The 22,749-nt window shown below is 38.7% G+C and overlaps 1 protein-coding gene across 2 annotated transcripts in view; it reads left to right on the plus strand.

Annotated features, from left to right (window-relative positions):
- The first annotated feature begins 1,028 nt into the window (after positions 1 to 1,028).
- The window catches only part of syt9b (synaptotagmin IXb), a 59,682-nt gene continuing 37,961 nt past the window's right edge, over positions 1,029 to 22,749 (plus strand). For both annotated transcript variants that reach the window (XM_017473442.3, XM_017473443.3), the window contains exon 1: positions 1,029 to 1,490. In XM_017473442.3, coding sequence (XP_017328931.1) covers positions 1,343 to 1,490 — 148 coding nt within the window. In that variant the 5' untranslated portion in view covers positions 1,029 to 1,342. The remainder of the gene's footprint in view (positions 1,491 to 22,749) is intronic.

Here is a 22,749-nt window from a genome sequence, read left to right on the forward strand (position 1 = left end):
GTCCATGGTTTCCAAAAAAAAATTCAAATTTCGATTCGTCTGACCACAGAACAGTTTTCCACTTTGCCTCAGTCCATTTTAAATGAGCTTTGGCCCAGAGAAGACGGCTGCGTTTCTGGAACATGTTCAAATATGGCTTCTTCTTTGCATGATGGTCTGGTCTGCACTTGATGGAGCTTTAACCAGGCATGATTAACAGAATCATGCCTGTTTTTAATGAGGTACCAACTTAGGACCCGAAGATCACGGGCATACGATATTGATTTTCACTCTTGTCCCTTCTGCACATATATTTCTCCAGATTCTCTGAATCTTTTGATGATATTATGTACTGTAGATGATGAGATATTCATAGTCTTCACAATGTTACGTTGAGGAACATTATTCTGAAATTGTTCCACAAATTGTCACCATATTTCGCAGATTGGTGAACCTCTGCCCGTCTTTACTTCTGAAAGACTCTGCCTCTCTAAGATACTCTTATTATACACAACCATGTTACATGTTACTGACCTGTTGCCAATTAAACTCCAGCTGTTTTTTTTGGTAACACTTACTTTTGCAGCCTATTGTTGCACAGTCCCAAGATTTTTGAGACGTTTTGCGGCCAAAATTACCTTTTTTTCCCCTTAAAATGGTACATTTACACAGTTTAAACATTTGATATGTCTTGTATGTTTTATTGTGAATAACATATGGGTTTATTAGATTTGCAAATCAATGCATTCTGTTTTTATTGACATTTTACACAGTGTCCCAACTATATTGGAATTGGGATTGTAGTCGTAGTGGTAGTAGTAGTAATATAATTATTATTATGTTGCCACTAGAAAGGTCTAACGCTGATTCAGTGAGCATTAGTTTAATGAAGTCTTGTAGGCACGCTGAACTGAATGCCTGTCATGTTTTTGTGACTTTATTCTTCAATACAGCAGATAAAACAATGGCCAGAGTATCTGAGGAGGAGGAGCCTGAGCGTTGGGATGTACAAACTGGGGACTCCAAGGCTGATGCATTTGGAAGTAACTCTCATGCGCTCGCGCGCTGCTTCATTCCACCTCCTCATGCGCTCGCGTAGTTTCCGTCGCGCATATTCTAGCACGAGCGCACCGCCGATTCGACCGCGAGCTACTTTTCACGCCTAAAACCACACTTGAAACAAAACTTTCTTCTTTTATGTTTTTGGCTTGTTCTTTAAGCTATGCGGTTTACATGGAGCGAGGTTGAGAGCGCGTGCCTGCCGTAGGAGTGCGGCAGCGTCCGCTTGTGAGTCCGGGTTGCGCTTTTGGATGAGCGCGGCCGAGCCGGAGCGGCGCGCGCTTCACGAGGATGCTGCGGGGAAATGCCTGCGGGAAGGGAGGATGAGATGTGCGGGAAGGCGCTGGAGCTGCTCTCTGATCTGTGCTCACGTGGAGAGGTGCACAGCGACAAGTGCGCCGACTTCATGTACTCCTTCCGCGATCTGGGCAGACCGGACTACTCGGACTCCGGTGAGTTCCAACTCTGAAAGCTTCACTTATTTATTTATTTATTTATTTATTTACCAGGCAGTGCGCGTGACAGAGAGTTGGTTATTGAATGGTAACATTGATGCATGAGCATTCCCAAGTAGTGCATTGATACTGTGCTTCAAGAGTCATGTCAAACATATTGAAACTGATGTCGGATTAGGTTTTATCTCCCATTTGCTGCTCCCAGCTCCCTGGAAACACACACACACACACACACACACACACACACACACACACAAACAAAATAAGAAGATCTTAAAGTCTGCGATCGAGGATGGACTTTTTTGAGTGGTCTGAAAGCCGCACCCTTTCACTGACCGTAATGTGCTTTCAAACATCACATCATGGCTGAAAGGGTTTTTACTAGCTTTACGGGTATATTATTACAGTTTCCTTTCTGCAACCTTCCTATAGCTCATACAAAACTAATATAATAGCATCATGCAGAAAATTTGTTCATTATTTAATCTGTCTTTATTAGTAGTAGTAGTATTAATAGATCTCTATCACATTCAATCCTGAGCTCGGGTTACACTCTGTGTAGAGTTTTTCATGTTCTCATGTCTGCTTCGGTTTCCCATGGGTTCTCCAGCGAATGTGTGTGTGTGCATGGCTCACTGTGATAGATTGGCATCCCTTCTAGGGTGTGTCGTCGCCCCCCCATATTCCAGTGTTCCCGGAATAGGCTCCAGATCCACTGAGACCCTGAAATAAATATATCTAGACCTACTACTGAATCTCTCGGAAATCAATGTAACAATGTGACAGCCTTATACATTTTCCTTCACAGACATGCATTAAGTATGATTATACTAAAATGTGTCATATGAATGTGCAAAAGTGCAGAGTCGTTCAGATCTGAGGAGAATTCACTGCCCTAAATTCAACTCAATCTTGAGAAAGCTCAGGTTTTTGTTCAGATGTACAAGATGCATTCAAAGGATCATTATTATTCTTTTTCTGGGGGGCACAGTGGCTTATTGGTCAGAACATTTGCATCGCATCTCCGGGGATGGGGGTTCGATTCCCGCCTCTGCCCAGTGTGCGCACAGCTTGCTTGCTCTCCCTGTGCTTTGGGGTTTCCTCCAGGTACTCTGGTTTCTTCCCCCAGTCCAAAGACATGCATTGTAAACTGGCTGGCATCTCTAAATTGTCTGTAGTGTGTGACTGGGTGTGTGGTTGTGCCCTGTGATGGGTTGACACCATGTCCCGATGTCCTCTGCCTTATGCCATGAGTTTCCTGGGATATTCTCCAGACTCCCCACGACCCTATGTAGAATAAGCGGTATGGAAATACAATCTGCCTCTGACAATAGTTACTTCAACTTTAGCAGAAAACCTTCAGCGGTTAAATCACTACTGATTCATGTCATCATCTTTTATTCACCATCATTTAGAGCTGAACACCAGAAGTTTCCCTGTGCTAAAAAACACATTGTCAAATCAATTTTCATCAATGATGGTGTTCTGGATGGTGTTTGTGACAGATAAGAAATGTGCAAATGTGATGGTATATTATTAGCTCAGATATGGGGAGAACTCATTACTCTTTATTCACATTGATCCAGAGAAATCATTACCCCTGATTAGATTAAGTCACCTTCAGAAAGTATTTGTAAACTTTTTTTTTTTTTTAATTTTGCATAAAATTTATTTCTTGTTATTTTCTTATGAGAGCTTCTGAGTTTGAATTTAAGGATAAGGAGATCTTCATAGCTACAGATCAGCTTCAAATAATATGATTGGTGATGAGTTAATGCATTTTTATATATGGATTACTCTGTCAAGTTTAAAACGTATTAATTTTGATTATACACACAAATTGAATGAAAATTTGTGAAAGTCGTTTTCTATTAATGACTTAAAAGGCAGCAGTCCAAAACAAATCCATAAATAAGGACATTTAAAACTAGCCATTCAAGTAGAACAACAACAGCAAAAAAAAAACAAAAAAAAGGACAGTGTTTGTACAGGAAGTGGGAAGTGCTCTTTCACTGTTTTTCATCATTTTGTAATTTCAGCTCTCTGTGAGGTTGTATGCGTGTCACCGAATATAATGATAATTAGTCTTTATTGATCACAAATACATTACAGCACAGTGAAGTTTTTTTCTTCACATACCCCAGCATGTCAGGAAGCTGGGGTCAGAGTGCAGGGTCAGCCATGATACAGTGCCCCTGGAGCAGAGAGGTTTAAAGGCTTTGCTCAAGGGCCCAACAGTGGCAGCTTGGCAGTGCTGGGGCTTGAACTCCTGACCTTTCCAATCAGTAACCCAGAACCTTAACCACCAAGCTGTGAATCCATATTGCACTTTATGACTGAGTGGCATTTATCAACATACTTACAGTAAATGCATATGAAGAAAATTAGCATTACTGAAACTTATGTAAATCTGGTGGCAACTGTTTTGTCTGTCCTATGAAAACATTGATACACAACTTTATTAAAGGTGTTTTCAGACTTCTAGATCTGTGCTTTGTTCTGAACTAGGGACTTAAATTGTTTCACTGTTGCATTTTCTCCTTGGCTCAGTTCGATTTCACAAAGCAACAGTTCAAAGTGTACCAAAATGTGTTTATGCAAGTCACATGTGAGTAAACTGTCCTCTCATTGGTCAGAGTGCACCTGCTTATGTTCCAGGGCTCAGCCAATAGCAGTCATCTATCAAGATGGATAGACAGCAGCTCTGCAAGCTTCTTTTGACTTTCTTTTTAGCTGTAGCTATAATTTATCAGTCCCTGAGACACTCGCTAAACACCTTGTAAACCTCTGTGCTTTGATCGGTTTGTTGTTCAGAAATATGTTCATCAAATCAAATTTCATTGAGGCATTTTATCTCGCTTTTGGTCCAAGTTAAACGCTTATTCATGTTGCAAGTTATTAGCAAAACAAACACGCTTTTTATGTAATTCTATTCCCATCATGCACTGCTATACAGGTTGGTTTGTAAGTCCGTTGGGTCGAATTGGTTTCTCACCACAAGCGAACCACTCCAGAGATCTTTTGCCAGTTGAACGAGGTGGTCTTGGCCGATTGATTTGGTGCGGATCCAAGCACAATTGCCGTGTTCATATACGTCTAAACGAACTGAACCAAGGGAGAAAATGCACCAGGTTTCAAAACAAATCCTCCAAACGAGCCAGGAGTGAAAACACCCTAAAAGACTGAAAATGAGGCCCATTATTTTGGGAAAAGCAACTGTATATGCAAAGGGTATGACCTGTATGAAATTTGCCATCATACTGTATCCTTCTTCTCTGCTTTACATCATACTTGGCATTATTTCTAAAGTATTGTTAGTACATCCACAATAACCAGTTCTCCATTGGGTCCTTTGGGTCCCATAGCCCAGCTCTTACCATTCATCCTTCCTTTCTTATAGGAAAACAAAGCAACTGTCATAGTGCCAGTGCCATCTCTTAAAATTGTATAGTGTATTGTGCCTTCGTGTTGTCATTAGAGAGACCACTGCATGTCTCACATATGTGACCACCGCCAGTGAACCGTGCTCGTCATTCATTTCCCCTAAGAAGAGTTACACTTTAATTAACGCGAACAGCTGAGGCTAACATGACATGGGACTAAATAATCCTAGAAATTATTTAGTTCTGATGAATCCTTAGCAGAAATTGCATGTTTTAACAAATACTCTCATGAGATTTTGACTTGTTTTAATCATTATAATGCAGTAGATATTAGATGTAGGTTGTGGCCAATATGAGAAAAGCTGGCTTGAGATGCTTTATATTGTAATCTGTGTCCATATCATACAGTTATAAATTCACTGAAAAGCAATCACAATACAGAGGGAGCATCTGCAAGGCAATGAAGGATGTTTTTTTTCTCTGATAAAAAGTCAAAGCTGTGTATTTTATACTAGGGTGAGATCTAATCTTATCTTCTGTGTGGATGAAGCTCTCTCTCCATCTCCCAGACTCGACATTATGATACAGTGCACGTGTTGTGTTTTGCTTTACGTCTCACATCACACATTCAAATTTAGATCAGCCGTTGACAGAGGTGGGAAAATTCTGAACTCGATGAACATTGTTTTATGTAACACCATATGTTCGTGCAGGTCTATGGGTGAAGACATTTATTTTCAATCATAATATGCACAAAAAAAGGAAACACAAATCTAAAAGACACAACAGCAAATAGCTAAGGCGGATATATTTCCTTGTTTAAAATGTTGAATCTGCAAACCACTTTAAATTTGAAAACTAACTAAAAAAGCATCTTAACCTCTTATTCATTGTCTATGAAAGAATTGAGGTTCAGGCAGATTAGCAGATTAGTAACCTGATTTGTCAGAAGGCGTTGATTTATTTTCTATAACAGCAGCTCTGACAGTATTGTTTCTATTACAATAGCTAGTCCGAGGGAATTGTTTAGCAGACTTATCTAATATTATGCAGATTAAAAATGTTTCATCATTGATAAAGTGTGGTTTTCTGTAAGGAGGCATTTAATGAACATCTGCATTGCCAGTGCTTTGTAACAGTCAGTAATGTTACAGGTTTATCTGTAACATTACAAGACACATTTTGTGTCTTATTAACTTCAAGAGCCTGCTGAACGACTTTTACAGGATTAAAATACTTCAAGCCGTGTTATAGGAAAATAATCAACTATAGGATGTTAGTAACTCTTGTCTGGCCACATTGCGTCACCTCATTGTTGATTATTTTCCCATAACAGCACAGCTTCCAGTGTTTTATTCCTTACTTATTAATTACATCAAAAACAGATCTAAAGAGTGTATATTCATGTTAAAGAGTAATTCCATCCATCCATCCATTTCCCATACTGCTTATCCTACAGTTGAGGGGAGTTGAGGATAGCCTGGAGCCTATCCAAGGGAACTTGAGGCACAAGGCAGGGGGCACCTTGGACGGGGTGCCAACCTGTTGCAGGGCACAATCGTGCGCACACATTCACAAACTACAGACAATTTATACATGCCAATCAGCCTATACCGCATGTCTTCGGACTGAGAGAAGAAACTAGAGTACCCGGAGGAAACCCCCAAGGCACGGGGAGAACATGCAAACTCCAAGCTCCACACACAGCATAACTAACATTTATGCAATACAATACAATACAATACAATACAATACAATACATGCTAATAAATGCACCAAAATTACACTTTTATGCTTTATTTAATATTCATTCTTTAAGGTCCTTCAAAGCAATGTATGTTAAGAGCATGCAAGGTCTGATTGCTTTTGTACACCTTTCTGGCAACAAGCTTCAGAGTGATGAAGGCTATAATCTGATTGATTCTTCACAGATGTATTCACAGTTTTATCAAACATTATTAAAGTGTTTTGTGTGAAGCATTTAGTGGTGAGTAAATGAGAATTTGTGTTTGGTCATCTGCCCTGTCAGTCAAACAGCTTCTTTTTCTAAATGTAGGAGGTTCATGACTGTGTGTAATGATGAAATGTAGCACCTTCAGCACCTTCTGCGAAAAACTAGATTGCTTTAAGCCCTCTAGCATTTTTCATCCTAGTCTCTGTAGCATCTGTCATATGTGTGGTAACCACAGAAAAACATTTTCCTGTACTAAGAAAAGCACAGAAAGCCCATTTACTTAGAATTCACTTATAATGTAAGTCTAAGAGCAGTTGTTAAATATTTAAAATATGTCATTACATAATGCAACAAAACTGAGGCACTTCTACATTTCTCCCATATTAAAAAAAAAGTAGTCCGAGCTCTAAATTAGCAAATAATGCAGATTTAGTTTTTAATTTATTTAAAAAATCTTACTCAAAAAATCATAAATGAGTGATACAAGAATATGTTTTGCATAAATGTTTATTGAGTAAAGAATAAAACGCAACGGGGCATGTTGTTATAAGAAAATAATCAACAGGGTGGTGTGATTACTACAGCAATTTGCCAGAGATAAGAATCTCTTGTTTATGATATTAACATTGTGCGATGTCTGTAAAACAAATTACTTTCTGTTATTGCTTACATTTCTAACTCCCTGACTAGCCTCTATTTGTCCTCTATTTCATTTGAAGTCAGCACTGGATACTCCTTCTGAAAAATGTTAAACAAACAAGAAAACTTCAGCACATCACTTATTATACGTTTTTCTTTTGTTCCGTAAATTCTTATGCATGTCTGCTATTCAAGTTTCCATAAATGAGTTGTTATTATAGAAATGATAATGTATTAGAAAGAACGCATTAATTACAATTCAACAGCGCAATGGTATACAGAGATTTAACAACTACCCTTAGATGTTCATTATGAAGTGAGTCAGGAGTAAACAGGTAAACACATCCATACACACTTCATCAACTGTTCATATTATTATTAGTAATGTTCTTAGTAACCTGGCACTTATTTCTCATACAAATTTATAATACAAAAAGTTTATTTAAAAGATTGTTCTACAAATTAAAACATGGTACAAAACAGCACAGATATTTGGTTAGGAACAAGACCACATCAAACACATATTGGGGTGAACATTACACAAAATAAGAGCAAAATGAATCGGGCAAAAGACAAATAAAATTACAAAAATATTTACACTAATACAGTCTGATATTTGTGAATATAACTATTCGTATGATTTAATTCATATAAAAAGTTATAAATATTATAGTTGGGGATGAGGTTTTAATTCACTCTCACACATTTAGTTACACCGAGCAATTGCAACTGATAATTTAAGCTCTTTTTTTTTTTGGTAAATACAGTTGAGGTCTGCAAAAAAAGAGGGATAATTAAAATTGCATTTTGTTTTTTATTTAGTACTGCCCTGAATAAGCCACAAGACACAATAATAACTGAATTTACACAGTGGACCAGTTCAAAAGTGTACACACGCTTAATACATAATACTGTGTTGTTACCTGGATGATCAATGACTATTTTTATGTTTTGTGATAGTTGTACATGAGTACCTTGTTTGTCCTGAGCAGTTCCAGCATCTTCTGCATATTTGACAGCTTTCCAACAGTGGCTATATGATGTTGAGATCCATCTTTTCACACTGAGGACGACTGAGGGACTCGTACACAACTATTACAAAAGGTGCAAACATTCACTGATGCTCAAGAAGGCAACACGATACAGTAAGAGTCAGGGGGGTGTAAACTTTTGAACAGAATGGTCGGTGTAAATTGTTATTTTGTAAACATGCAAATATCATATATACCGTCTAAAGGGCAGAACTTAATTTAAAAAAATAAGATCTTTAAACAAAATAATAAAAGTTTCAAGGGGAGTGAATATTTACCCTCAGTTCACACTAGCACCTGACAAAGCAACAAGCCGTCATTCACTGTCTATGTACATGAGCGAAACCAAGCACAATTACAGTGACAGCAACAAGCAATAAACCAACAGTGCGACAAGTGACATTATAATTGAGTTTAATTAAATTCTGTGCAAATTAGATATATCACGATAAAGCGACAAATCCAAACAATTGGCTTGATTTGATTTCTCCGACTAATCCTCACTAATCCTCAGACTAATCCTGCCGTTTATGGTCTGGAGTTTCTTCATTTCCCTGCTCACTACCTGTAATTAGTTCTCGTTTACTGTTTGATTAGCAAAAATGGAAATAAATCTTTCTTTCAAACTTGGTTTCATGGTTTGATGTCATACATAGCCTCTTATTAAATGTGTATAGAAACATCATGAAGGGAAAAAATAACATTTGGAAGGAAGTAGCATAGATGTTTGGTGCCTCTGGTGAGTGTTTGTAGCTAGAACAGTTAGCTTGCTTTGCTAATTTGCAAACGAATCTAGTACGAAGCCTTGCACGCAACATGTAAATCAAATTTAAAGGTACACTAAATAACTTTTTTGTTCAAAATAAACAAAATTTAAATAATGAGTAAGTAAATCAAAAATCCCTCTTCCAAACCATGTTTTTGTCTTACTTTGATTCACTGAGGTACGGAAACCCTAAGCGGCCATGCATTTAAAAAAAAAAAAAAAAAATTCTGTTGTTTTCTCATGATCTCGACTTCATTTTCTCATGATCTCGACATAACAAAAGCTGTTTTCTCATGATGTAATTTTATTGTGAGAAAATCTGGTGCTTTGTGAATGGGACTGGTGTTACATGCATGTTGGCATCTTCTCCATCATAAATGTAATAATTGCCCGCTTTAGAGATGGACTTTATCTCCGCATTAAGACCGAGGGGTGTCCCCTTCTCAAATGTCGGACACTAATGTGGAAGTCATCAGTCATGAAGGGATGACGTATTTTTGTAGACCACCCCAGAAGTTAGTATCACACTGGTTCCCTTGACAAAAAGCCAATAAAAATTTTCCATTGGCTTTTGGATTATTGCAGAAAATATGTGACCAACAAAAGTTTATGATTCTTACATGTTTCATTCATTAAGGTACATAAGACTTTGAAGCGCATATACTCGCCAGAGGTAAAAAAAAAAAAAAAAAAGAAAAACAAAAAATTATGTTAGGCTATAAATGAACTACACCACGGTCGCATGACTTCACTTCACTTCATTCAACATCACCACCACTACGTTTCCAACAACTCTTTCAATCTTTATTTTTAAAAATAAAAAAATACAATTGGAAAATACTATAAATTGATATATCTACCTACAAGTTAGAACGTTGAGTACAAACTCAACGATGATGTAGTAGAGTTTTCCTGTTCGGCGTGATGACGTTTAATGTCCCTGACAACCTCTATAAACCCATTTAGCCACTTCTTAGCAACTATCTTTTTCAAGACATGTAAAAGCTTTTTAAGAAGTCCTGCGTGGGGTATTACTGATGTATTTTATGGCGTAGTATAAAATGTGAACATATATTGAGCTTGTGTTAACCAGAGACCTTATTTCAGGCATTTAACCAAAAAAAAAAAACCCCTCTGACTTCAGGATGATGGTCCACAGAAAAATTAAGTCGAGATCACGAGAAAACAGAAAAAAGTAATAACGGATGGCCGCTTAAGGCTTCCGTACTATGGTAAGCATTTATAATTTAGACATATCGGGACGGATTTTGTAGGACATTGCGTACATTACGTCATTCGCCCGTGCGTGTTTCGTTATATCCCATAAAGAGAGAAAATTATCTCCATCTACTTTGTCGCGTGTAAGGTGTGGGAGTAGCGTAGGTTATTTGTCACAACGAGGAAAACAGCAAACCTCCAGGGAATCACTGGTTGTAAAAACCAGTCAAGAGAGGTGGAGTTGGATGCAAGTGCAGATTTTCAGTTTTAATGAATACCCAAAACAAGAACTACGAGCAGGCAGCAAAACACTAAGGCAAGACTCAAACATGAACAAATACAGAACCCACACCAATGAAAGACAAACGGAAGTGCAAACTGTGGCTATATACACAGAGGTGCTCATTAAGTGAATGTAATTCAGGTGCAGGTGGTCATGTGACCATGATGCAGTGAGGTGCAGTGGCTGCTGGGAACTGTAGTCCAGAGTAACTTCTCTGATATTACATGACAACAGGCAAAAGGGGAAAGCGACAGAGTCTTATAATAGCACGGAATACTTATAATTGTTTTCTTTTTTATTCATAGACTGTAGTTATATAGTCATTTGTAATTGCATAAAGTTCAAAGCAGCATTTATACCCCTCATTTATTCATTAAAACAATGAATGTCAGCACGATTTCTTTTAATGCTTATAATAGTTTGTAATAAAACCTGAATCAACATTGGCTTGGCTTTTCAAAGATGGAGACAACTCAGAGATTTAAAATCTTTTAAAGTGACCTGGAGATGGGTTTTTTCTTGCTCAACAGGTAAGATATTTTATTGAAATGATGGATAGCCATGTAGCTCTCTAACAGTGTTCATTGTAAAGCATTATCTATTGTAAATTGTGTTTTTGGTGAACAAATTATATTATAGAATTCAGGCAATTTTACTGGGGTTATCTCATACAGTGTAGCAAGTAATAATCTGGAAAGACCTTTGTAATGTCAAAGTCTAAAACTGGATTTAAAGAGAAGCAAATTAGTAAATGAATCACATGTCACTGAATCATACGTAAATGAATCACATGAAAATGTATCACTTGAATATGAATCTCATGAAAATGAATATCATGAAAATGAATCACATGTAAATGAATCATACGTAAATGAATCACATGTAAATGAATCACATGTAAATGAATAAATAAATTTAAGACGTAAATTGTGGGTTTTTTTAGTTATGAGAAAGATCAACTCACTTCTACTCCAAGTAAAACACATCTGCTACTGCCTGTACCACATTTGACCTTATGAGACTAGCAATCGTTATGTTAACAACTTTTGTAATGTAATTAATTTAAAAACATCAGTGTTTCCAATTAGTCAAAACCAGGAGCGTTAGCTGGACTGTTAATCATCCAGGGCTGAGCCCAGATTCTTCTCCATGCATTTTTTCCAGCTCAGCTAGTAGCCTAAGTTTTGTTTTATGGAAGCTGGGGTAAATTAGCTGTCAATGTATGACATGATCATAAAAAGCTGGCTTTATCATAAAACTTGCCTCGGGTGTTGTCACTGTTTGTAGGACTACCAGACCGATGAATCATCAAACTTTTCTAACTAGGCTAGTTTCGTGTTGCTAGCCAAGGGGAGGCACGACTAAGCTATGGGTTTAGCTGCTACATGCAAAGTACATCATCTTTCCTTATGCCCTGCTCATATCATATTCATGTAAACTGGAACTCATATAGATATTTACACAGCTTGTTTTCCTGCTCAGCATCAGAGGATGTTAGAGTTTCAGTTTCAACCGTTTTACTTATAAAAAAAAAATAAAATAAAATAAAAAAAACAGGCGCGAACCATATTCATCCGCACACACACTGTGTTCTTCAGCAAAATGCATGCAGTTTTATTTTTTTACCACTCGAGGGCCAAAAGTTACATAGTGGCTAAACACATGTTAAACTAAAGTGGTGTGTATTAAGTTTGGCTGCATTTCTTATCAGACTAAAACAGTGCAATCAATGAAATTAAATCTCTGCACACCAAAAAAGAAAGTAACTACAAGCGAAATTTTACAACTTGCTAGCCTTAATGTTTTTTCAGATTTGCTACTGATTGCTGGCTTGCACTCTGTCTTAAAAGTTGCTGCTGTGGTTTAGTGTTTGCTTTTTATTTATTTATTTATTTTTTAGATTTCCTTGCATGTTTAAAGATGCACTGTGGCTTTGGATTTGCTGATGTCTTTTTTGGGATTATTCATTTGTTTTGCACTTCAGGTCTTCCGTAGGCAATAAATAAGGAGGCGAGAGGCACTTGAGTGCATTTGAATTTAAAGTGGTGTTTAGAGTCAAAGCTTTAGGGAAATATACCAGCTTTAGTGAGTCGTTGGTGTTCTCTTCACAGAGCACAGTGCATGTCTGTGCTGTTTTTTTTTTGGAGCAGTGTGGGTGAGAGGAAGATAAAGACAGAAACACAGAGACCTCTTTGAAGTACAACTCAAAAGGCATGTTAATCATGCTGAAACCTTGAACAAAGCTAGCTTTCATGGTGCTTATATGCTGTTTTACGCTTAACAAGATTTTGAGATGTTCTTTCAAAGGTATCCGAGGAAAAGCAATGACTAATCTAATCTGGAATCATAAAAATTTGTTCAATATGATGCCATATTAAAAACATTTTTTGTAACATGGAATTATTAACAGAGATATCAGTGAATAAAAGTGAGTGTTAGCACTTAGAACAGCACAGTGCTAACTGGTTGGTGATTTACTGTATGTCCTTGACTTTTTGTAGAAATCGAGATCAACCATCCAACAGCTAAGAGAATTAGGCTCCACAATCGTCTAAATCTATTTACAGTGCCCTCTACTAATATTGGCACGCTTGGTAAATATGAGCCAAGAAGGCTGTGAAAACATTACATTTCCAGTTGACTGGAACTTCTTAATTATTGCCCTAATGGTGGAAATGGGCATTTTCAATGCTTGTGCTATTTTCTTATAGCCACTTCTCATTTTGTGAAGCTCAACAACCTTTTGCTACATATAACAGCTATATTCCTTGCACTTACTCACCAATGGGTAATGAATGACCTTATGAATGACTAAGGGAATTTGCTTAGTTGTCATTGTTGAACAATTTCCTGTTCCAGGTGTACTAATGAAAATATAAAATATCAGTGGGAATATACTTCAAATATATTTTTCTCATATGAATTCATAGGGGTGCCAATTATTGTTGCACACTTATATTTAACAACTTTTTTTTATTATTTTTTTTTCTTTTATAAATGTGTGTTTTGTTTGCAGTTGTTTGATATTCATAAGAGCACAGAATTTTTGTGAATTTTTTAATCAAAAGATCAAAAGATTAAATGATAAAGATTTACCAAGGGTGCCAATATTAGCGGCGGGCACTGTACCTGCACCCTCTCTGTACTGTAATACTCTTTAGTTCCCTTAACTTGCAGCAAATAAAGTTGTTGTTTTTTTGCAAAGTACATTCTACACTCTGTTTTGCTCTTCATTCTCCCTTTCTGCCTTTTTTATGTTTTTATTTAATTATTTATTTCCTCCTCCTTTTTATCGATTGGTAGATTTATTTATCTGCCCTTGGGTCAACTACAATCATAGACACCGCAATTTTCAAGATCGCTATATCTTCTAGAAACTAATATGCATGTTCCAGAGATTGTAGAAAATAAAGATTATAGCCAGCATACTGTTACCTAGTTTGAATGTTTCTCTTTGTTGCTATGCAGTACTTGAGTTTGTTAATCCCTGAAAACTTTCAGTGGTATGTGAATACTACATGCTCTGTGTTGTTGTACTGAACAGGTAGCCTGCAAAACATGGCACTATTTAAAGCAGGCATTTCTGACTGCATGGATTATTAATCTGATTGCAAGTGTTTTCTACTGATGATAGTGTACTAGAGGATGTCTGCTGAGTAACATCCCCACTATGTAATGTGCATGAACGGAACATTTAAATCTGTTTCTATTTTTTATTATTTTTCTTAAAAAAGTTACTTTTAACTGAAACTGACAGGCACAAAGGCCACACCTCCTTCACTGGGTCAGATATGCACTGAGGCCATAACAGAGACCTCGCCTACTTTACTGAGGCTGAAAGCACAGAGACCATATGTCCTAAACTGGGGATTGATATGCACAGATCACACATCAAGCACAAACATTAATCTCTTATAATTCCTACCAAAAACTCCTACCTTACTTTTTATTTATCACTGAAAGTTGGCTCATGCCTGAGCATAGGCCTCCTTTCTGAACTCTCTCCTGTAAACTGCAACTATTTTAGCTGCACCAGAACCTCTAGTCGGGTTGGGGTGTTGCTGTTGATTTTAATGATTATTATGTAAAAACTACCTAGCCGTTTGCTCTGTGTACTTATTTACAGACCACCTAAATAAAATAAGGACTTCTTAAAGGAGCTTTCAGACTTTTTATTTTATGTTGTCCCTAGCACTGATAACCTTCTGATTCTTGGTGACTTCAATATAGATGTATGCTGTCCTTCAAAGCCTCTTGTGAGAGATTTTAGAGAACTTATAGACTCAAAACCAGCACTGTTCTATCTAGCTTTAAACATGCCATAGTCCAGCCACTACTTTATAGACCTACCTCAAAATGACCATTTTTATCAAAAGTATTGCAAAAAAGTCGTACTGTCTCACCTTTCTTATTACCTGTGGAGTGCAACAAGGATCCATTCTGGGTCAGAATTTATTTTCTTTATATTTGCTCCCTCTTTGTTCCATTTTTGAGCATCCCAAGGTTTTCAACCATTGTCATGTGGATGATACATAGCTTTACCTCCAATTAGAATCTGGGAAAAAAATTGTTTACTCTGCTGTTAGACTGTCTACGGGACTTAAAATGCTGGATGGAGGACAATTTCCTCCAGCGAAATGAGAAAAAGACTGAAGCAATCCTTTTTGGTCCTTCACATTTGATAGAAAGTCTTACAGTTGAAATAAAAATTATTCAAACCCCATTGCAAATCAGTTTTATTGTCAAAATCAGACTTTCAGCTGTTTGTAATGAAAAAATCAAATGGAAGCAGTTGAAATAGTTCAACACAACAAATGCTTCAAGTGGTCTCCCCAAATTCGGCTGGAAATGCACCTCATAATGACTTCTTCTTCACTGGAACTGACATGCACACTGACCACACCTCCCTCATTGGAACTGACATGCCCACTGACCACACCTCCTTCATTGAAACTCACATGCCCACTGACCACTTCTCCTTAACTGAAACTTGCATGCACAATGACTACACCTACTTCACTTTAATTGATTTGAACCCTGGCCATGGCTCCTTCTTTGTAACTGATTTGAACCCTGGCCACACCTCGCCACAACAACAGCCACAATTTGTCCACTGAGATTGACAGGCATGGTTACACCTCTATATACTACTGCATATATAAGGAGTAATATAAATGTATATGATTTAATGACTTGGTTAAAAAAGATCTTAGAAGAATTTAATTGATGCAAGCCCTACTTTTCAGACACTTCATTCAGATCACGCTCCTCTCTCAGCTTGAAGTACTTTATTGTTGCTTTTTCTCTTTGATGAGTATTCATTCATTAGAAACAATGCATTTTCTATGCAAATTAAGTTAAGGCAATTAAACTTGTCATTGCTTTTCTCCAGACATAGCGTACAATTAGCAAAGCTCCCTGAATTCATGGGTCCTTTTTCCGTCAGAGACGGATATTGTGTTTAATTAGGTCAATTACACCTTGTCAGGCATTACAAAATGAATCAGAGGTTTAAACCCATTAAAACGACCTCAGCTCACCCCCACCTCCTAATGAAAATGATGTAAAGCATAAGACTAGACAAGAAGAAGAAGAAGTTTTATTGATATAGCACCTTTCCAAAGCTCAAGGTCACTTTACATAGTACATATCAGATACATAAGATAGATGCAAATACAATACAATACATACAATACAATACATACAACACAAATGTAAAAAAAATCTTTGAAAATACAATTCAAATAGATGCGTTTTTAGCTGGGTCTTGAAACTAGGCAAAGAAGTGATGTTACAGAGATTAAGAGGTAGTGAGTTCCACAGTTTTGGAGCAGTAACACAAAATCACCTTCCACCTGCAGTGGACAGCCGAAATCTAGGAATGGACAAAAGGCCAACTTCTGGTGAATTAAGGGACCGAGTAGGGCAGTATGGATGAAGTAGGTCAGACAAGTAGGGAGGGGCAAGACCATTTAGTACTTTGAATGTTAGAAGCAGTATCTTAAATTAAATACGTGATGCCACAGGTTGCCAGTGGAGATCATGCAGAAGAGGACTGATATGAACAGAGTGCCTGGTGGAGGTGAGAACCCTTGCAGCTGAATTTTGAACATAGTGTAATCTTGAAATGTACTTTTAGGCAAGCCAATAAATAGGGCATTACAATAATCCAGACATGAAGTGATTAGGGCACATGCAGATGTCACATGCAGAGCTTAGATCGAGGAGAATTAAAATGTTTATTAACCCAGAATCAGTGGACAGTAGAAGGTCATTAACCACATGAAGAAGAGGAGTTTCAGTCCTGTGAGATGGATGAAATCCAGACTGGAAAGGTTCAAAGAGACCATTTTCATGAGGTCTAAATAAGACCTTAATTGCTTTGTGCGAGGGGAAATCATAACCCCCTCAAAGGCGCTACTCCCGGAGTGCCAGAAAACACTCCCTCCCCTGGTGGTCCTGGCCCTCTGGGCAAAATGTCTTCACAGCCCCTCAGTTCTCGAGGCAGGCATTGTCCCACAGATAGTAGGCTCCTCAAGGAGCAGGCATGAGGCTAGGTTAGGTTCACTGGGGTCCCTAGGCGGCAACCAGGTGTGGAAAGCTGGATTGTCAGCTTTGGTAGAACAGGAAGGCAGAGCAACATCCTCAGCAGAGCAGGAAGGCAGAGCGATGTGTCAGCAGACTCAGGTGTAAGCATAAAGTTGTTGGTCATGACATCGACCTCAGACTGGAACAGGACTTGAGAGGCCATCTCGTCGACCTCAGACAGAAACATGGTTTGAGAGGCCATCTCATCGACCTTGGACTGGAACATGGCTTGAGGGGCCATCTCATTGCCCTGGGAGAGGATCATGGCTTGAGAGGCTATCTTGTTAACCTCGGACAGGAACATGGCTTGAAAGGCTGTCTTGTCGACTTTGGACAGGAACTTGCTCTCTGAGGTTCAGGTGTGGAGCGGTCTCTTCCGCACTGAAGAGAGATGACATGATATTTCCAGCCTAGCTTGAATGCAAAGCAATGAGTACTGCACAGCCAGCAGGAGGAAAGAAGCTCAAGCCGGAGCCTGAGCAGGAAGCCACATTCTCCATGAAGATAGAGGGGGGAGTGACACTCTCCGCGAGGTTCGAGGGGGAGTGACACTCTCCGCGAGGTTCGAGGGGGAGCAAAGTTTTCCATGAGGCCAGAGGGGGGAGCAATTCTCTCTGTGACACATGAGGGGGGAGCGATGTCCTCTGTGGAGCAGGAAGGGGGAGTAACATATGGCGCAAAGCAAAGAAAAGGAGCAATGTCTTCAGTGGAGCATGGAGGCAGAGGGATGTCCTCAGCAGAGCAGGGTGGCAGAGCAATGTCCTCAACAGAGCATGGAGGCAGAGCGACGTTCTCAGCAGAGTATGATGGCAGAGCAACGTCCTCAGCAGAGCAGGATGGCAGAGCAATGTCCTCAGCTGAGCAGGAAGGCTGAGCAACATCCTCAGACGAGCAGGAAGGTGGAGCGATGTCCTCAGTGGAGTAGGAATCCGTAGCAATGTCCAAAGTGGAGCCTTGCATAGTGACAATGTTCGAGGCGGAGCAGGGAAGAAAAGCGGAGCTCTTGGCTGCACCGGGAAGTGGAGCTATGTCTTTAGCTGAACAGGGAGACAGAGCAGCATCCTCAGACTAACAGGGAGGCTGAACGATGTTCTCCATCGTCTCGGCAGGTTGGACGAGATCCACAGTGGGGGAAGGAGGGTGGGAGATGGTTCCAGTCTGGTTGGAAGGCTCCTCCTTTACATTTCCCATGGTGCAGTACATCATGTCGAGCCACTCCCGGTTGGTTCGAATTAAGGAGAATTTTCCCTCCTTCTCCCACCTCGGCTTTTCCCTTTCATATAAGGCTTCTTGACCTTGGAATAATTCTGCTGCATCCATAGTGCGGCGAAGTATTCTGTCACGTATTGGACGCTAAGGTTAGGATGCAAATGCAGATAAGAGCTTTATTGAGGAGAGACAGGCAGACAAATCCAAAACATGAAACACAGGTGTGGTCAAAAACAGGCAACGGGGCAAGCAATTGGTAAACGGGCATAAACGAGGCTAATTGACAATCAAATAACAAGGTTGAGAATAGGATGAAAACTATGGCATGTAAACAAGGAACAAAGTCTTGGTACGGTGGAAACACTCATGCAATACTTCATCCCGAACAACAAGACATGAGGGGTTCAAGTACTAAACCTAATCAGGGGTGAAACACAAAACAGCTGAGAACAATGATACATAAGGGAAACAAACAATGACAATACAGGGGTGGAGACAGGACATAAACCATAACAAAACACACATGTCAAAAGTAAACAAAGTCAATGTCACTGAAAAACATTGAAGCGCACTTGCTAACCCTAGCCTTTTTCAATGCTAGGTATTCAAAAGATGCAACATCATGAAACTCAATCTCTGATATTTTAATATTCTCACTGCAAACTACAGCCATCTCTACGATGTGGGTGTGGTTTAGAAAAATAGATATACCCTGGTGATGTAAGGAGGTTTAAATTCAGGAAGTCATTTGGCACCTACCAAGTCTCAGTCAGAAGTAACATGTCCAGTTTTGCATTGAGGATTATGTCACTTAGCAAGGCTGCTTTATCAGTCAAAGAGCAAGTGTTCAGCAGAGCACACCGCAGATCAGGAGATGCAGTTTTGTAGTTGCCAAAGTTGGGATTGATAAGTAATGACCTCAGATTTTCATAGCTGATTACACATTTTTCCTGCTGCGTGCTCTTTACCAGGCGCATGGGTGTTAGTACAAATTACAGGAATGTTGTTTGGAGATGTGTAGTGAAGACACCAAGGTATCTTCTGCGGCCAGTGTATGTAGCGGGGGCTGCGTAAAACTCCAAGTTGTTTACACCATTAATAAGTGTCCGGGGCCAAACGAAAAACTTCTTATAAAGACCTAAGCTGAGTAGCAGAGCACTGTAGAGCCATGTTGGGAGAAGAGCTTTAATTAAAGTCAGCCAAAAGCAGTCCAAAAAGACAGAAGAACAAAACTTGAGAGTAGAGAGTGGAGACTCGCTGTACCAGATGTCGGATAGGAAATGGGGACAAATGGAGAGGGCTCGCAGCCGATCAGTGTGACAGGATCACCAGAACCACAAAATCCAGGTCAGTCATTAAGATTGTCTGAGTGGTCCAAGTTAAGGTCTATGAAGCTCAAGACAAGCTCATCCTCGAACAGCATTGGTACTGACTTCAGAACAGCAGCAGGGATGACGGTTGGTACAAATTTCACACTGTCAGTTAAAATGCCCAAGTGACACATTTTTACGGTTTATGGGCTGCTGAGTAGTGCTCCAACAACATTAAAAAAAATTTATATGAAACCACAATACAAAATTGTTGGCAATAAAACCCATTACATCTTACTGTTGCTTTTGACCTGGACTGCTCAATATATCATAAATTATTTTTTATTTTTTTTTACCACAGTTGAGGATGCAATATACTAATAAGCATATTAGCCAATCCTGAAGGAGTAAGCCCAGTCTCAACCATGCTCCAGTATTTCTGTGTATTTGCATTGTTTCACACGAAGTGCAACATTTTAGTCCAAATAATGCAGGCAGAATTTTAACTTTGAACACTTCAGCAGTGGGGTTTTAAACACTGCAGGGTAACTATACAAGGTGTCCCAAAAATCTCCATACATAAGGGACTATGTTTGCCAGCACCACATTGGTTGTGCCTTTGTCAGTGAATGTTTGAGAATCTCCACTATATGGGTGGTCTGCAAGACTTCTAGACTTTTTTGAAATTTGTTAAGGAGTTTGGCAACAGTATTGTGTGTAATGTGCTTGCCATGTTTCTTGTTAAAGTCCATCGCAACCTTGCAACAGCTTCCCGATCCAGCCATGAGAAAGATTTCAATATGTTCTTCTTTTGTCAAGCGCATTCTTAAATGCTATCTGAAAATATATATATAATATAAACTAAGTATGAAAAAATTTGGAAGACATTTTGCTAAGTGTTCATTTAACCCTGTGTATGGAGACTTTTGGGACACCCTGTAGTATAGAACATTGGTACAGATCTATCAATCTTTCCCCTGTTATGCGTTGTTAATTGAATCAAGAATACAGAAATAGAGAAGTCAAGAGCAGAAGGAGAAGGGAGAGAAAATGAGGGACAGGTGCATGGGTGGAGATAGAGTGTCAGAGACTAAAGGATGGAAGCAAGGAAGCAAAATAAATGAGAGATGAAGTGCCAGAAAGACACATGAGATTTAATTTTAAAAAGTTTGGGGGTGGGGTTCACAATTGAGTGAATTGTAAGGGCAGTCTTCACAACGCAGAAGTGGCAGTTTTATAATTGGTGTCTAAGTGGCGTTACGCACTTAATACTGAGATACACTGGGTATACTAACATGAAGCCGAGTTACTGTTACCACCCTGAGGGTGATTATTTTCCTATAACGGCATGTCCGGAAGGGTTTTATGCCTTTTATAACACAGCAATTTGCCAACACATGAACACATGAACCATCACAAGCCTCTTTTTTGTCTCTTGAGGTTGACAACAATACACCTTGTCCTACCCAGAAACCATCAAATGCAGTACTTTGTCCTAAAGTTGCAGCTTTACCGCTTCTGTTACAAAGCACTGGCACTCGAGACTCCTAACAATACTAAATAACGATTATAAGATTTTATGTTTTCCCTTGTTAAATGACAATTCATTTATTTTTAGTCTTAGATTAAATGTGGAGCATCCGACATACAAGTGAATGTATAAATTGTTACTATAGAAACAATTACATATTAGAATGAGTGGATTAATATTAAATCGGTGATTTGCCAGAAGTACTGTCAGAGCTGCTGTTATAGAAAAGTAATCAAACACCTAATTAATTAAACACCTTCTATATACAGTAGTGCATAATTTATAATGAGGTATAATGACTATCAACGTGCACAATGAGGTGTGAATAAATAGATCCATAGTGTGTATATGGGTGTGATAATGACACAATTAAAATGATAGTAGGGTAAAAACTCAAATAATTATCCTGCCTTGTTCTATAGATGATAACAAGGAGATTGGAACGTTTTATTGTCTGATCACACTTTGTACAGTTTCATTTCATTCTCACTCATGAAGGCAACAGCATGAGTTTTCTTCTCACAAAGGTTTAAAGGCACAGAATTTCAGAATTTTCTGGCTCATTGGGTAGAATCTAGTAGATGCCCTGTCCTTTCTAAAAAATGTGCACAATTACTGCTCTTCAATACCAACGCCTTCTATACCAAACTGTCTCTTTTAAATATGGGATGCTTTATTTACATTATGGTATTTTATTTAGAATTTTGACCCAGACTTGCCGTAGACAAGCCATAGCTTTGTTGAACCCTGAATATTGTGCAGCTCCAGTCTTGGAGGAACAGAAACCTTACTGTCAGTCTGGTATATTCAGACACTTAATCTTAATGTGGGTACAGAAACCAGATCGGACCACATGTTCTGATCTGATACTGTTGTAAAACCTGACAGTGTGTTTTATAAGCCCAGTGCTACCTTCTTGTTAGTTGACTCAGTGGTGATAATCCTCACCTAGCTAGTGTATATTGTCTGTAAGGCTCTTTTCACACTTTTTTTTTCACAGCAGAGCTTCGAAAATTCTAAGTTCAACTCTTCAGCAAAGTGCTGAGTCATATCCAGTGTTTTTTGACCTCACAACAAATCAGATTGCAAGTTGGGGGACAAATAAGAAAAATAACCATGGAGGACAAAGTAGTGGTATAAAACTTGTTCGTGAACGATTATGAGTGGGTTAATGAGATGAACATATAATTGCCAAAACATTGGTGCAGAAGGGTCTGTGCAGTTTCCTCTGGGTTTCCTCTGGGTTTTCTGGTTTCCTCCTACCTCCAAAAACACCCAGATGCAATTTATCTTAGCCAATTCACATACTTTCATGTTTCTGGGAAGTGAGAGGAAAGTGGAGAA

This window comes from Ictalurus punctatus, chromosome 8, assembly GCF_001660625.3.
Source record: "Ictalurus punctatus breed USDA103 chromosome 8, Coco_2.0, whole genome shotgun sequence".
NCBI classification, from domain to species: domain Eukaryota; kingdom Metazoa; phylum Chordata; class Actinopteri; order Siluriformes; family Ictaluridae; genus Ictalurus; species Ictalurus punctatus.